The sequence below is a fragment of the Neurospora tetrasperma genome (assembly GCF_000213175.1).
Source record: "Neurospora tetrasperma FGSC 2508 unplaced genomic scaffold NEUTE1scaffold_5, whole genome shotgun sequence".
NCBI lineage: Eukaryota > Fungi > Ascomycota > Sordariomycetes > Sordariales > Sordariaceae > Neurospora > Neurospora tetrasperma.
This window is the reverse complement of record NW_009799103.1, coordinates 2822870-2837474: the sequence shown is the minus strand read 5'-3', so window position 1 is coordinate 2837474 and position 14605 is coordinate 2822870. Positions and strand designations below refer to the sequence as shown.

At 54.2% G+C, this 14605-nt stretch overlaps 6 protein-coding genes across 6 annotated transcripts; 3 read left to right on the top strand and 3 right to left on the bottom strand.

Moving 5' to 3' along the window:
* Positions 1 to 11: 11 nt before the first annotated feature.
* NEUTE1DRAFT_67557 (uncharacterized protein) lies at positions 12 to 3778 on the bottom strand (the record flags this gene model as incomplete). The annotated part of the gene is made up of 3 exons (XM_009855185.1): positions 12 to 1340; positions 1416 to 2566; positions 2632 to 3778. 3 exons carry the CDS (start codon positions 3776 to 3778, stop codon positions 120 to 122), a joined length of 3519 nt encoding a protein of 1172 aa, XP_009853487.1.
* A 2365-nt stretch (positions 3779 to 6143) lies between these two features.
* On the top strand, positions 6144 to 7166 carry NEUTE1DRAFT_67553 (uncharacterized protein; the record flags this gene model as incomplete). The annotated part of the gene is made up of 2 exons (XM_009855184.1): positions 6144 to 6168; positions 6244 to 7166. The coding sequence occupies 2 exons, from the start codon at positions 6144 to 6146 to the stop codon at positions 6927 to 6929; spliced, it is 711 nt and encodes a 236-aa protein (XP_009853486.1).
* A 64-nt stretch (positions 7167 to 7230) lies between these two features.
* Positions 7231 to 9124, bottom strand: NEUTE1DRAFT_86232 (uncharacterized protein; the record flags this gene model as incomplete). Its single annotated transcript, XM_009855183.1, has 1 exon — positions 7231 to 9124. The coding sequence occupies one exon, from the start codon at positions 9107 to 9109 to the stop codon at positions 7286 to 7288; it is 1824 nt and encodes a 607-aa protein (XP_009853485.1).
* A 651-nt stretch (positions 9125 to 9775) lies between these two features.
* Positions 9776 to 10446, top strand: NEUTE1DRAFT_67548 (uncharacterized protein; the record flags this gene model as incomplete). The annotated part of the gene is made up of 3 exons (XM_009855182.1): positions 9776 to 10003; positions 10068 to 10220; positions 10289 to 10446. 3 exons carry the CDS (start codon positions 9845 to 9847, stop codon positions 10382 to 10384), a joined length of 408 nt encoding a protein of 135 aa, XP_009853484.1.
* A 330-nt stretch (positions 10447 to 10776) lies between these two features.
* On the top strand, positions 10777 to 12459 carry NEUTE1DRAFT_67543 (uncharacterized protein; the record flags this gene model as incomplete). Its single annotated transcript, XM_009855181.1, has 1 exon — positions 10777 to 12459. The coding sequence occupies one exon, from the start codon at positions 10777 to 10779 to the stop codon at positions 12283 to 12285; it is 1509 nt and encodes a 502-aa protein (XP_009853483.1).
* A 527-nt stretch (positions 12460 to 12986) lies between these two features.
* NEUTE1DRAFT_86222 (NADH:ubiquinone reductase) lies at positions 12987 to 14341 on the bottom strand (the record flags this gene model as incomplete). The annotated part of the gene is made up of 4 exons (XM_009855180.1): positions 12987 to 13366; positions 13443 to 13634; positions 13832 to 13951; positions 14036 to 14341. The coding sequence occupies 4 exons, from the start codon at positions 14217 to 14219 to the stop codon at positions 13260 to 13262; spliced, it is 603 nt and encodes a 200-aa protein (XP_009853482.1).
* Between the last annotated feature and the right edge of the window lie 264 nt (positions 14342 to 14605).

Below are 14605 nucleotides of genomic sequence, written 5' to 3'. Positions count from 1 at the left end.
TGAGATCCTCTCCCCACTCATCTACCAATGTCATCATCCCGTCTTCTGTTTCTTGTTTCCCGCTCTCGTGGATCAACGAGCTTCCAAGCAACCTCCATTAACTGCTCCCACTTCTGCTCTCACTTTTGCTCGAAACTTTCCGGGCTCATCATGCCCATAGCCCCGGCGTCATCTTTATCCGTGATGCTCGCATTTGTCTGGCTGTTTACGCTCCCCATTCTCTCCATAGACGGAGCAACCAACCCGCCGACATTGCCACCACTTCCTCCTCCTCCTGCGGCGCCCGTACCGTTGACCAAGTTGTGACTGGTCTTGGCCTTTTTGGAGGGTGTACCACCCGCGGCCGCCCCCGCCTTCTCTGGCGAGGCATTGGCGCCCGCCAGGGCCTCCTTCTTTCTCTTCTTGGCTGCGGCGATCTGCTCTCTGAGCGGCCGCTTGGCCGGGGCGGTAATCTTGCCGCTGGCGGCCAGACGAGGACGTGGCTTCCTTTGCTTGACGGGCAGGTCTTCGTCTTCCACGAGCGGCTGATCGTTATTGGCATGCAGCTTGGCAAGGAAGAAGTTCTTGACCAGGCCGATTTCCTCTTGGATGCTTTCCTTGGTGACCGGGTCGGCAGGCGGGAGCTGCTCGAAGAGGTCGGTAGTTGCCTGGCCGGTTGTTGAGGCCTGCATTTGGTATTGGTTCCGAACCCTTGATTGCAGCAGGTGTAGTGGCACTGAAAGCATCTCGAGACCCAGCTCGCGGTCGAGACCAAGGGCCTTGAAGCCGAAGAAGTCATCGCCAAGTTCCTCTGCAAAGTCGCCTCCCACAAATTGCTCGCTGCCATCTTCGAATGATCCTGATCCGTCACCACTATTGTCGGTCAGTGCCGGCCGCAGTAGGTCGGCAAGATGCGCCTTCATACGATCGTGGATCTGGGTGAGCTTATTGCCCAGGCGGTCGATATCGTCCTTGGCGTAGGCCTGCAGCGCATCCAGTTCGATGCCACTTTCGCTCAATGTGTGCAAGATGACTTCCTCGTTCGTGAATCTGGGCACGTATTTTACCCCCTTTTCCTTCCATGCAGGCGGTGCCTCCTTCCACTCGGCTTCACGGTATATGTTGTATGACCGGATAATCTTCTGAAAGTAGTCGCCAGCAATGTCGGTTATCGTATCCAGGGCGGAGGGCTGCAGTTCCTCGAAGCCCGCATGATAGAAGATCTTGGCGACGGATCGTTGTAATGCCGCCCTGCACACCTCAGGGGCCATGACGGGACCTTCACCGGCGAGAAAGGTGGGCTCGATATCGGCTTCCACCATCGGCTCCGGGTTATACTTGGGGAACTGGTTCGTATATACCTATTCATTTGCATGTCAGCATCTAAGCCGTCAAGGTGAAAAAGAATCACGCTTCATTGGACTCGCAAAGCCTACCTGAGTCTGGATCTGCATCTGCTTGATGACGCTGATCTTGGAGCACAGTTTGCGAGTCTCTTGCATCTGCCGAATGTTGGCATCGAACTTCTTGGTCAGCCGACTCTCTGGGGCGGTGAATTGACCGGGAGGGACGAGCCGAAGGAACTCTTCATGCTGATTGATCACTTGTCCCTCGCCATCCTCGACCCATTGTAGCTTTGATGGGATATCGGGTATGATCGTTTGGGGTTCGTAATAAGCAGGGACATTCCGAATAGTCTCATCCTCCATGCCCTGGGCTAATGTCTCTGCCACCTTGTTGCCGTCTCCACTACCAGGAGCATCGCCTTGTGAGGTGATCACGCCCATGGCCTCTGCCTCTTTGCGTGACTTCAGAAATCGACGCATCCCGGCTTTGGTTCGCAGTAATGCAGGCTCATCGGGATTTAGCTTGTTGTCCTTGAACAGCTGGAAACGCTCCTTTGCCAGAAGAGCACGATCCTTTTTCGTTACTTGTTTCCAGATCTTGTACTCTTCGTCCTCATACGCCTGCTCCTCCGCTTCTCTGAATGCATGATTCAAGGCCATTCCGTTGAGTGATGGCCCATCAAGCTCCATGGCATCCGCGTTGCTGACCCCCGAGTGTCCACCATTTATATTGCTGGGTGTAAGGGACCCGCCGATAGGCGTCCCAAATCCATTGCTGCCGTCGACCTCGGAGCCCTCTCTGTGAGACTTGGCTAGGATACCGTTGAGTTGCAATATCGGTTTTTGGTCGACGCTTGGTGTCCCTTCTTTTTGGTCTGTTGGTGCTTTCCGTGACTTGTTGGTCCCTTTGGTACCAGCCTTTCGTCCACGAGATGACATTATTGGCTCGTCGTCACTGTCATCGCCAGCCTCGTCCTCGCCGCCGTTCTGTTTTCGGCGTTCCTCGGCTTCAACCTCTGCCCTGGGCCTGATCACGATGTCCGGTATTAGGGGAATTAGTTTCTCAGCCTCCTTGCGCATCCCATTGGCCATCCGGCGGAGAGGATTGGCCAAGTCCTGGTTATATCGAAGACAGTTATCCCAAATCAAGTTGAGGTCCGTGACAAACTCGGCCTTGGACTTGTAGTGGAGAGTCTTGAGTCTTTTGGCCATTGTACCTAGGTCCATTGGCTGTTTGATGACTGACCACGGTGTTAGCCTAAACTGGGCGAGCGAGTGTTCCATACGGTAACCCCAAAAAACTCACTATTATAATAGTCGTGCGCATCACGTTTGTTCACTTTGGTCAAAAAGGGAGTTGAGTACTCGGTGTGCGCCTTAAGCTCCGTCAAGACCTTGTCCAGTGCCTCGTACAACTCTTCCTGGCCGACATTTTCCTCGCTAGCCCATTTACTCCTGTTCTTGCGAACCTCGTTCATAAGCGACCGTAGTTCAGCGTCCGATGCCTGCACGCGGTCGCGCTTCATGTCTATTCGGGCAATCAAGTGTTTTAGGGTAAGACTTGAAGCGCCGAGGTTGGCACTGCTGAGAGAGCCGTGGTTGTTTTGGCTGGGGGCTCCTTGACTGTGGTTTGTTTGTCCCGACTTGTCCATCTCTGCTTGTAGTTGCTTCTCGGATTCCTCCAGTTGCTGTTGTTCGAGCATTGCTGTCCTGTCGTTCTCGAGTGTGTAAAAGAGGGTATGAAATCCGCGCTTGGCCGCCTCCTCGGTCGCATTGCGCGCCGCCTCCAATTCCCTGCGCGCATCCTCGGAGGACTTTGCCTGGGGTTGCGATCCATCTTCCTTGGCTGTTTGCCGGTCTGCTTGCCGCCCTGGCGAGGGTATAGAGTGGACGGGAGAGCTGCCGGACTTGGACGGGGAGAGGAGTGCCCGAGCGGCGGCATCGTTGGCGGAATGCTTGGATGTTAGTTGTGTGTCTGGTTTGGTGTCAGTCGCGACGGGGTGATCGCTTTCTTGATCGTCGTCGTCTTCGTCGTCGTCGTCGTCGTCGTCGTCGCCATAGTCGTCCTCGTCGATGACGCGCTTCGCTTTTTTGCGGGGGGGCTCCTGGATCGGCGCGTGATCGGTCGTGGGAGGGAGCAGGGGTATGGGGGGTGTCGGGGCGCGCTTCAAGGCGGCTATGACGGGAATGTTGTAGGAGCCGTCATCGGCGAACAGCAGCGCGATCCGCTCGTCGGCCTTGTGGTACTTGTCGACGAAGTGGGAGCGGCGCTGGTCGTCGTCGGGGTCGGATGACGGTGCCTCAGGCATCAAGGCGGTGGAATTATCAAAGGGAGTCTGGGTTCGCGGGGGCCCATCGTCCTGGCTGGGGTGGGGGATGACGGCCCTGATACCGTTCATATGGGCGGCGGTCGAGGGCGGAGGCCAGGCATGCTGACCGTTGGTAATGGACATTTTCGGACCGGGTCGTGGAGTTATATTAAACGGGGCCGGCGGTCGGTCGCCATGCGCCAGAAAGTGCGCTCGTGTATATCCGGCACCAAGGCACTTTGGGGCGACCTGGTCACATGGGGAGAAAGAGGGGCATCGGTCGAGATGGAACTGCAGTCGAGAGCGGAATAGGGGCTGTGGTGGTGATGCGGCGATGGATGTCGTTGCGACTGTTCTGCTGGGAAGTCAGACGTGAGGTCAAGTTTAGAGTGGGCTCCCCGTCGTGCCGTTTCTGGACAAGGGGCGGGCGGTTTTGGTCAGGTCGCGGTTGACGGGTGCAGCAGCGGTGATGTTAGGGAGAGTTATGAATTGACGTTGACTGAGGTGCTATACACGCCCCTAGCACTAACATCTAGAGGGCGACAGGTTGTAGGTACCGGCTACCTGTACTTGGCGCTGGATTAGGTTGCCTGTGGTGTGGTGCCGTGGGTAATGCCACACTGGAGCTGGTACGCGACGCTGCGAAGTTAGGTAGGTAGGTAGTAGGTAGATAGTTCCCGTCTAGCCGTACACTAGCAGATAGGTACCTATGTCTAGTGTTTGCGGCGCCCCTTTTTCGACTTGCGCCCCAATTAAGACAGGTGATGGGGATTCTGCGCAGGTGATCGCCGAGCACCAGAAAAAGTTAACAAAGCTGGAGCTGTCGATGCGCGCGGCAATTCCAAGTTGTATAAGAGTTGAATACGTAGAGGTATTTCGCTGTTCCAAGGAAGCACGTACGGTACCCGCCCTGGCGGAGTGAGAAGCAGCGCTCTGGGGAAATGCTAAAGTCACGTGAGACCTTGGCCGTGCCTCCATGGGTGTCTTTTGGTGAACCTGTCCCCGGGGCTTTGGCGTAGTATGGACGAGACCAGAGAACGGAGCCGCCCCCGCTGCTAAGGTAATTGGTTTCCGGAAACGCAAAGAGTCAGTCATCTTAACTAGGTTTACTATCTTGTCTCCGTGAGTCTGAGTATGTAGAAGCTGTTCATAGTAACATATTGGCTTCTCACTCCAGGGATAGAGGGTACACAGTCCACAAAATAGCAAGCATCGAGACGGACTCGTGGAACATATCATGTAGGAATCGTCGACCAGGACGAGCAACGCAAGGCAGGGATCGTCATTCTTCTCCCCGGGTCCCATGGGATGATGTCCAGGGGCATGCCTTTCCCACCGCCCTAGTGCCTCCCTCTTGTGAGAGTCCCGTCACGGGCACTCCTTTTCCCTCGTGGAGTCGTGCCCATTTCGCGGAGAAGCCCCGCCCACCCCGTTCAGGTCCCGTCTGCCCATTCCCCAATGCCATGCCCTGCCAATGCCCACCGATGCCCCGTTCTTACGTAGTCAATGGCAGAGAAGAGCACGTGTAGACGTCTGTAGGTAGCTGTGTACCTGGGGCTGGGCCTGTAACTCTGTGTCGTGATCAACGAGCGAGCCACTCTGCAGCGATGGACTGCTTTCCTCTGACGCTCATTTGCTTCCTTTCCTTGTCCAGTCTCTTCCTCTTGTCCAGTCCAACAGCACGGCTTGCCCCCGTCCCTGTCGTTCAGCTCACGATTCCGTCTGCATTTCGCCGAGTTCCGTACCTTCCATACTTAGGTACTTAGCTATGTCGAGCTTATCTGTTATCGGGTTTGATTTGGACCTCGACGGACGCTTGGACTCCCGTTCGCCTGCGCCACAGCTGTTAACTCTACAGCTTTATCCCGCCGCGCTGCCGCCCCAACGCCCGGACCTGCACACTTTCTTAACAGTTCACGCAACGGTTTCAGCCCTGAATGCTTGGCTTGCGTCGCCAGAGCTTCCCGAACCCCCCTGCCCCGCTTCCTTGCCGAAAGGTCCGACACCCTGCTGCTGCTGCTGCGTGCCCTTGAGGTTGCCCGTTGAGTGCTGAGCTGAGACACTGAGAGGGTCGTTTCTCTCGACTTTTAAAGTTTTGCTTCCGCCGATGTTTCTTGGCTCACGGATTGGACCGACTCGAGCCTCTCTTTCTTTTTTTTTTCATACTACTAATCTCTTGTGTGACACTTTGCTCCAAGGTCATCAATTGCTTCAGCCTCCCTACGTACCTTACCCTTTGCATGGTGCACCCCGACGATTCCCACAACCACAGTACTCGAGTCCTCAATCCATGCGAAACCATTCAAACACCAGCAAACTCTCCGCGCAATTATCCCCAGGACAACAACAATGACGGCATCAACTATCTTGTGATAGGCGTACTTATATAGACCATTTTCGACCGAATTATCGAACAACACCCGAGACGAACGAAAGCCTTTGCGCAAAACCTTACCCACAAAGACAACACATCTTCTACCATACAACAAATAACAGAAAGTAATCCAGCATGAGGATACGCATGCCCTTCGCCGGTTCGTGATCCCCCATGCCCTCATCGTATCCATATGCCTATAACGTCGGATCCATCCGCTAACAAACAAAAACAGGCATCTTCGCCGCCCTCCTCCTTCTCTCCGCCTACGCCGGCCTTTCTTCGCTGCACATGCCCCAAGGCACCCTCCTCAACGACAAAACCCTGCACTTTTTCGTCTTCTTCCTCTTGACCGTCACCTTTTACTGGATCCTTGACACCACGCGCCGACGCATTTTACATTTAACCCTTTCGGTGGTTACTCTGGGCATGGGCGTGGGTTCCGAGTTCGTGCAGGCCGCGATCCCGAATAATGGCAGGGAGTTTGACCCCTATGACATCTTGGCGAATCTGGTGGGCAGTTTGCTGGGGCTGGGATTGTGTGGGTGGTATCATAAACGGATGTTGGAAAGGAGGAGGGTGAGAAAGTACACGGCTGTTCCTACGGGGGAGGATATCCCTGAGGGGGATGTTGATTTGGAACTTGGGGAGGTGAGGAGGAGTGGGGAGCATGAGGAGGGGGTTGTTGTTGCTGCTGCTGCTGCCTCTGTTCCTGCTGCTGCGGCTTCCCCGGCTGCGGGTACGGCTACGGCTACGGCCAAGAACATGTCGCTTGAGGAGGAGTTGGATAATTGGGACGAGAACGCGGTTGATGCGTGGGATGATGGTGATGACGTGGGTGATGTGGGTGGAAGTGGTGCTGGCGGTAAGAGCGGGGACGCTACTAAGGATGCTGGGGCTGCTAAGAAGCGGGTGGATTGAGGTAAATAAGTGGAAAAGGAGGGAGATGGGCAAAAACATATCCAATTGGATGGTTGGATGAGAATCGTGTTGGTCTTCACGGATCATTGCTTACTAGGCGTTTTTCCACGGTCACGGTACCTTTGGGTCAGTCATCCTGATAAAAGGGAAAGATGGGAAGCGAATTTGGCAAAACAGGGAATGCTGGAATATTGCTTACTTTGCCTTTATACCAGTCAGTCTACAAAGCCTTTTACCATACGAGCACACAGCCAAAATCCCAAATCAAGCATTTCATAATTTGGCATACTTTGTCCAGGTAACAGGCTTATCGACCGTAAAACATTATCCAGAAGATATCAACATTCATACACTCTCTAAAACCCAAAGCCCTCGTTATGGAACCACACCTCCCTCCCCTGCCTCACATACCTCCCAACCTGCCTCCTCACCTGTCTCCCCATCTTCGCCGGTCCACACACCAGAATCGCCACGCGCTCCTCCGGCCCATGTCCAAAAGCCTCATCAACCACCTTTTTCAAATCCGGTCTGCTCCGATGATGCTCCTTTCCAGAAACAACCCTTCCATCCACCGTCCTCCTCAACGCATCCATCTCAACAGCGACAGCGCCAGCCTCTCCCCCGAGATTAACCAACGGCGAGTTCTCACCCGAGTCGATTCCACTACTAAGTCCTGCTCCTTCTCCTCCTTTCTGTGCAGAAGATCCAGACCCGTTGTTCCCAGTCAAGTAAATATGCACATTCGGATCATTCAAAATGTCACTAGCATCGTTTTCGATAACCGCCCACGTGGCTTCCCCCGCCGTGCGCACTGCCCAGACCATTTCCACCTTGGTTTCCGGGTTCTCGGCCACGATGGCGCGGTACAGTGGGATAGTAAAAGTGGCGCCGACGCCGCCGGCGATGAAGAGGACACGGTCAAACTCGGAGCCGAGGGATAGAGCGGGGAAATGTTTGGCGGCGCCGTAGGGCCCTTCAATGTTGAGGAGGGCTTTCTTTTCTTCTGCTGGCGAAGAGGGAGAAGAAGAGGAAGAAGAGGAAGCAAAGCGGGCAAGAGCGGCAGTCATCGGCCCCGCACGCTGGCGAGCTACAAGGGTGAGGGCCCCCGAGTCTTGGTCTACGTGCGCAATGGTGAAGGGGTTGAACATGAACTCGAACAGGATCTCAGACGCATCATTAGCAGCCTTGACGTCCTTCCTGCGGAAAGCACTGCGGGTGGCAGGCGGTACGTTAACATAGACGTGGGCGCCCGGCGCCACTCGGAGGAAGTGGTTCTGACGCTGGCGCGGGACGGGCACCTGGATTTTGATCAAAGAGGTGCCAGGGATGGCTGAGATGGTGGTCTCGACCGTGATGGTGTCGCGCTTGCGGAAGCCAATGTCCACCAAAAAGACTCCCAAGGCCTCGAGCATGTATTTCCTGCTGGAAGCGGCGTGGAACCAGAGGACGACCGGCAAAACCAAGGCGATGAGCAGGTGGGTGACGAAGAAGACGCGGTACGAGCGGTTGCGGAGCGGGCGAATGGCCGTGGTGATCATCAGATTCAGACCAAAGAAGGAGAGCATGCCGTAGATGACTACGGGGGACTGTAGCTTTTGGAGGAGAATGTGGTTCTGGATGAAGTAGTTGTAGTAGAAGATGGTATGTAGACTCAGCAGGAAGGCGGTGCAGCGGGCGAGGACGCGGTGCCAGCGGTTGGTTTCCTCGTGGGAGAGCTTGAGCGTCCAGGAGACGGGGTTGAAGGATTTGAGGGTTAGCATGTACTGCATCGGGTATTGAGAGACGGCGATGATGCCGAAGCGCTTGGTCAAGTGCATGTAATCACGACCGGTACCGGCTACGCAGAGGACTAGCAGCCACACTGCCCAGACAATGCCGCCTATCCATTGTTCTCGTTGACCCAGGACTTCTCCGAAGGCGACGACATCCTCGCCAAGCCACCAGCGCAAGTTGGACCACCAATTGCTTTGCTTCCGGGTGTTGAAGGAGTCGGAGCTGGGGACCGCGGTGTAGTCCCTCTTTCGAGATGATGAGGACTTGTTGAGGGTCTGGTACAGCCACACGAGGCCAATGGGAATCAAAGCCGATAGCTGAGCGTAAAGAGCATAACTGTCGAGAGACTGGCGGCGGGCCTGCTTCTCGGCTTGGGAGAGGTCGAGGAACTGGTATGGCCAGTTCATCTTGGGGGAGGTTCTCCTCGGTTGGCTATGTTTATGTGGGAGATGAATCAACGGGGAAAGTTGAAAGAGGGGGGAACCTTATCTTTGAAGAAGAGATTCCTTCTCTCGGTTTGAAGCCGGGTCCCGACCTCCCCGAAGTTCGAGACCGGCCCGCACCCGACCCGATGTGTGCACTTGCATCTGTGGGGGAAGGAATGGGCCCCTGCCAAGATGAACACAGCAATTGTCTGAACTTTGATTGGACAATGAAAAGAGCAGATCATCCCTAGCGCGGGTTGGGTCACAATGATCCCTGCTCCAAGATGGAACCTAACCCAGACTACAACCTTCACCTCTGCTTTTTCAATGTTGAGCTCAAAGTGTCGTATAAGTTATGACCAAGTCTTGACATATTGATTGTACCTGCATTGACCGCACGTATTAGACCTTGAATAGCCTTGAAAATCTCAGATGTTGAGTTCCGGGGTGATACCACCGCTCGTTACTTGACCACCCGAGGCTTTCCGATGGAAACGCTTGATGCCAGCAAGGTCAACATCATAGGCTCCACTAGAGCTGCAGGAGAGCTGCGCGTTAGAACTGACACGGGATGGCGGGCGAGTGATAAGGTCCAATGAGTCCACTTTGTACGTTAAAGTTTCATCCGGGACACAGACATCTCATAACAACGTTTCCCCTCGCGGCTACATGCACTGCTCGAGTTGTAACCAGTCTCCCTAAATCAACAAAGACACAATGGCACTCGCAAAAGCAGTCTTGACCAGCAAGGCCCCCAAGCCTATCCCGCAGCTGTCCCAGGCCGTTGTGTACAATGGCATGGTCTACTGCTCTGGCAGTCTCGGTATCGACCCCGCCACAGGAAAGATGGTCGAGGGAACTGTGAAGGACCGGACGGTATGGCCTTGTTGAGAATAAATACAGACGGCATGTGCTAAATTGCTCTCTTTACCACGTGTAGAGACAAGTCTTCAAGAACCTCTCGGCCGTCCTCGAAGCGGCTGGCAGCAGCCTCAAGAACGTTGTCAAGGTGAACGTCTTCCTTACCACCATGGACAACTTTGCTGCCATGAACGAGGCTTATGACGAGTTTATTACCGCTGAGCCCAAGCCGGTACGTATTTACGAATAGATAAAACGAGATGAGAAATAGAGTTGAAGCTTACATACAAACATGTGCAGTGCCGCACTTGCGTTGCTGTTGCCCAGCTGCCTTTCGGCAGTGATGTCGAGATTGAGTGCACTGCTTATCTTAATGCGCCGTCTGCAAAGCTTTAAACCGAACTTTGAGTTAAGCAACTATATTCAAGCTATACAGAAATTAAAGTTTATTTGTTTTGTACAACGTCCTGCTCAATCAGTGTAGTACCAGCAACTTTCTCATCCAGTACGGCATATTTCAAGTTTCCACTCAGATCAGAACATTAAAAACGGAGTCATCAATCGTCACAGATCTCCATCCCGAGGCAAAGCTCGGACCACATTACTACACTGACGTAATTTACGTACTTGTCGTTTTGGAGAACCAGCTCCAATTGGTAAAGCGCGGTTGCACACTGAAAAAAAGAGGCCAACATTTCCTGTCCATCTCTTCTTCTCTCTTCAACACAAACACCAATACCTGTCGCTCAACCGAATTATCAGGTCAATTCCATACGTCAGGGAATGCAATGATATCCAGGATACCACTCAGCGCCCGGAGCGCTTGCCGCCATGCTTACAGCGCCCCCTCTCGACTAAGGTCAACAACGGGCCTCCTCTCCTTCGCACAGTCGCAGCAGCAGCAGCCTTCGATTTCTCAACTCTCTACCGGCAATGTCCGCCTATTTTCGTCAACCACACACAACGCCTTCAGACAGACTCTCCCCCGCCAGGACGAGCCTAATCTAAATGATGTCCTCGAACAACAAGCCCGATCCGGCGTCAACCCGCCCTACACCACCCGCCCTCCACCTCTCAACCTGCCCGAGCGCCAGCCCAACGCCTCCACAATCTCCCACCTCTTCGCGACCGGCAAGGCCTACCTGACCTTCTACAAGACCGGCTTGCGCCAGGTCTTTACCAACTTCAAGCTCCTGCGCGCCGTCGGCAAAGGCGGCGAGGGTCCCATCGCGCGCTCCGAGAACCCACTCGCCGATGCCGACTGCATCGACGGCTACCTCCGCTTCCGTACGCGCGGCTCCCTACTACTTTACAAGCGCGTAAAACACGACCTTAACAAGCTGCCCATATTCGGCTTGCTGCTGCTTGTGTGCGGGGAATTCACACCCTTTGTCGTGCTGGCCGTGCCCACCATCGTTCCCTACACGTGTCGGATTCCAAAGCAAGTGGACAAGATTCTCAAGCGGATAGAAGAACGGAGAGCGGCGGCGCTGGATGAGTTGGTTGGAGAGGTGTACGAGGCGGACGATTACCAGTTGATTTCCAACGACGAGGTGAAAGAGGACTTGGAGGCGCTAGAAGGCTTCCCGGACGAGGCCGTCGAGGCTATTGGGGAACCGAAGAAGGTGGAAGACATGACCGAAGAGGAAAAAGAAGAGTACGAATTCGAAATCAGGCAGTGCGAAGAGATCATCAAGGAGCAAAGGGAGAAGCGCATAAAGGCCGGGCAGGAGGTAGACCCGCGTCCGATCCGCGAGCAGGCGCAGGAGTGGGTGGAGCTAGCCCGTGCCGATAGGGAGGAGTTTGGCGACCATGAGGAGATTGACGTCTTTCCCATGACGGCCAGCGAAGCCTTGGATCAGCTCGACCCCCTCAGCGACGACTGCGAGCAGTTCAACATGCTGGATGTGCTCGCCCGCTCGTACGATATTAGGAGCTGGTGGGGTCCCGCCGGGAGGGAACGTGGTGTGCACAAGCACATGCGCTTCCTGGCTGTCGACACGGATCTGCTGGAGAAGGGCGGCGGTGTCGAGGCACTGGAGGACGACGAGGTGGTGTTGGCGTGCATTGATAGGGGTATCGACGTGCGAGGTCGCAAGATTGGTGATTTGAGGTATGCGCTGGAGAAGTGGGTGATTTTGACTTCTGTGCTGGCCAAAGACCGGGCGGATTGTTTGAGGAGGATGGCGGTGTTGGGGACGTGCCCGGAGATTCTGTGGCCGGGTATCCCTTGGCCGGAGGAGAATAAGGAGGTTCCTGTCAAAGAAGGATCAGGAGGGGCAGACGAGAAACAGTAGGGGCAGAGGAGAAGGAGTAAACCTTGAGAGGAAGATGGGAAACATGATACCCGAGATACGTATACATATCGCACTGGTCTGATCTGGTGCTTACGATATGGAATGTTCAACACGATGTATATGCGTGATGATAATGATAACTGCCGTATCTTTTAACAAGTCATTTGGAGTCTGACCCTCTTATAATCCCAATCACTACCTGTCTCTCTCCTCTCTCTCCTCCCTTTCTTTACCTATTTCCTTGCGAAACCACTTACCTCTATCCTTACCTAGCTCCCTACCTCTTCTCACCTCTTTCTTCACTTCTATCTGTCTTTTCATTTACCCTTACTTCTGTCCGCTATATCACCATCATACTGTCCGAACGCAATGTCATCGATGATATTAATTCAGACACCATCTGGAGGTCGATGCTCCTTCTTTGTTCCGAGTCTGAACCTTTTCTACCGTCGCGTGCCTACCTAGAGGTACCCATATCGGATTAAAGGTCTTTGTTGTTCTTCTTTTTTTTCTATCGACTTTCAGTCTTCTGTCTGGTGTTCAGACAGACTTTGGTCCTTTGGTAAGGAGTTAATCATCTGCATATCACCACCTTCCAGCCCCGTTCCACTGACCCTTGGTTGTTTTAAAGTCGCCCACGGGGATATATGACCCAAAATCATCAAGCACCCGCTGCTTCTCATCTCATGGCACCAAATGATGATCATCTAAGAAGGAGAACATGTTATTGGATGGTATGGTACAGTTTTTCCCATTGCTCTTTTTGTCCTCCTTCTTCTGTGTCCACAGGACATGAGTATTAGAAGAAGTCAAAGAAAGCCCATCCTGTTCTTCCCTGATGTCTGTCTCTGTAAGGCCAGTCCTGTTTTCCAGGGCCCTCGCTGTCCCGAAACCATGGGTCTGTATATCCCAACTTGCCTGTTATCATCATCACCATCATCCTCATGTTTGTATCTTCAAGCGTTTCGCACCTCTCAAGCAGAAGCAACGTTGGGATCCGCAGAGACGGGCTTAACCTCGACTCCGTACTTCTCAAGGAGTCTCTGGCGCCTGCGTTCTTGGTAACCGGGTGGGTAGATACCTTTGTTGGGGTTTGCTCGGTTAGCAAGTGTGCTGCTCATAGAAGAGAGATAGAGGGTTGATTAGACTTGACCTACCCCGACCTTCGCCAACTTCCGCAAGGGTTTCCTCGACCGGCCTCCTCCTGTTCAGACGCATGGCCTCTTTCCTCTCGAACTCGTCGACATTGGGGTCCCTCCCCCATCCGGTTAGCCCGCCGGAGAAGGCGAAGGCACCAACGACGGAGCCGGCCATGGCGCCGAAACCGAGGATGACGGGGAAACGAAGAGCTGTGATGATTCAAGACATTAGTTGTTGTAGGTAGCAAGTAGCGCAAGTGAGCAGGTAAGCAAGGACATGAATCATGTCCGTCTGGGGTCACAAGTGGAGTAGTTCGTTCCCGCGTATGGGGTACCGCTCGCATCGTCATATGGAACTTGTATAAACAGGGTTGGGGGTGGTTCTGTTTTCCTTCTTGTACACGTACATCGCAAGCCCATGACGCTTCCACCGAGGAAAGCACCGATCGCATGGTTCCAGCCGTCTTCCTTCTCGCGCAGGTTCGCCGAGGCCTGTTGGGCGAATCTGTAGATACCACCGGCGAGAGCTTTTGATTGTAACAAGTCAGTCAAGTTGTTTTAGTTGGGCTAATCGCGCTGTGTCGCGCAATTGACGGGATACCATGTCGTACTAAAGCTGATGATAGTGCCTCCGCCGTGGGTAAAGACGTGCATGCTGCCGACGTTGTTCTTCTTCATGGAAGTGCGGAGGGAAGCCATCAAGAGACCGGCTCCACCACTGAACAGGGCGCCACTGACGCCGGACTTGATGGCGTCCTTGGGCTGAAAAACGGTGTCGTCCCCTTGAGGCGCCATCTTGACGGTGGACGGTTGTGGTCGAGGGAGAGTGGTGGTGGGCTTGGAGATGTCGTCGGCGTGGCCTTGATTGCCCGTGGTGGGTTTAAACGTGATGTCCAGACTCGACGGGGGAGTCCTTTCGTTGTGAGCTTGCAATTTGATTGCCTCTGCAGTCACAGCAGCAGTCAGGGTACTTCTGGGATGCGCTACAGTGGACAGAGCCGCAGTTCGATGGCGCTTGCCCCAACGACCTAGCATTTGAGCTCTCCCGTCCCGTCGCAGCTGTTGCAGCTCAATACGTGAGTCGGGTACCTAGTAATCTGGTCCGTGCGTTTCAGCTCTAGCTCCCCTCCCAGCTCATGGAAGGGTGGGGTCATGACAGTCCCAGCAACATATCGTACTGC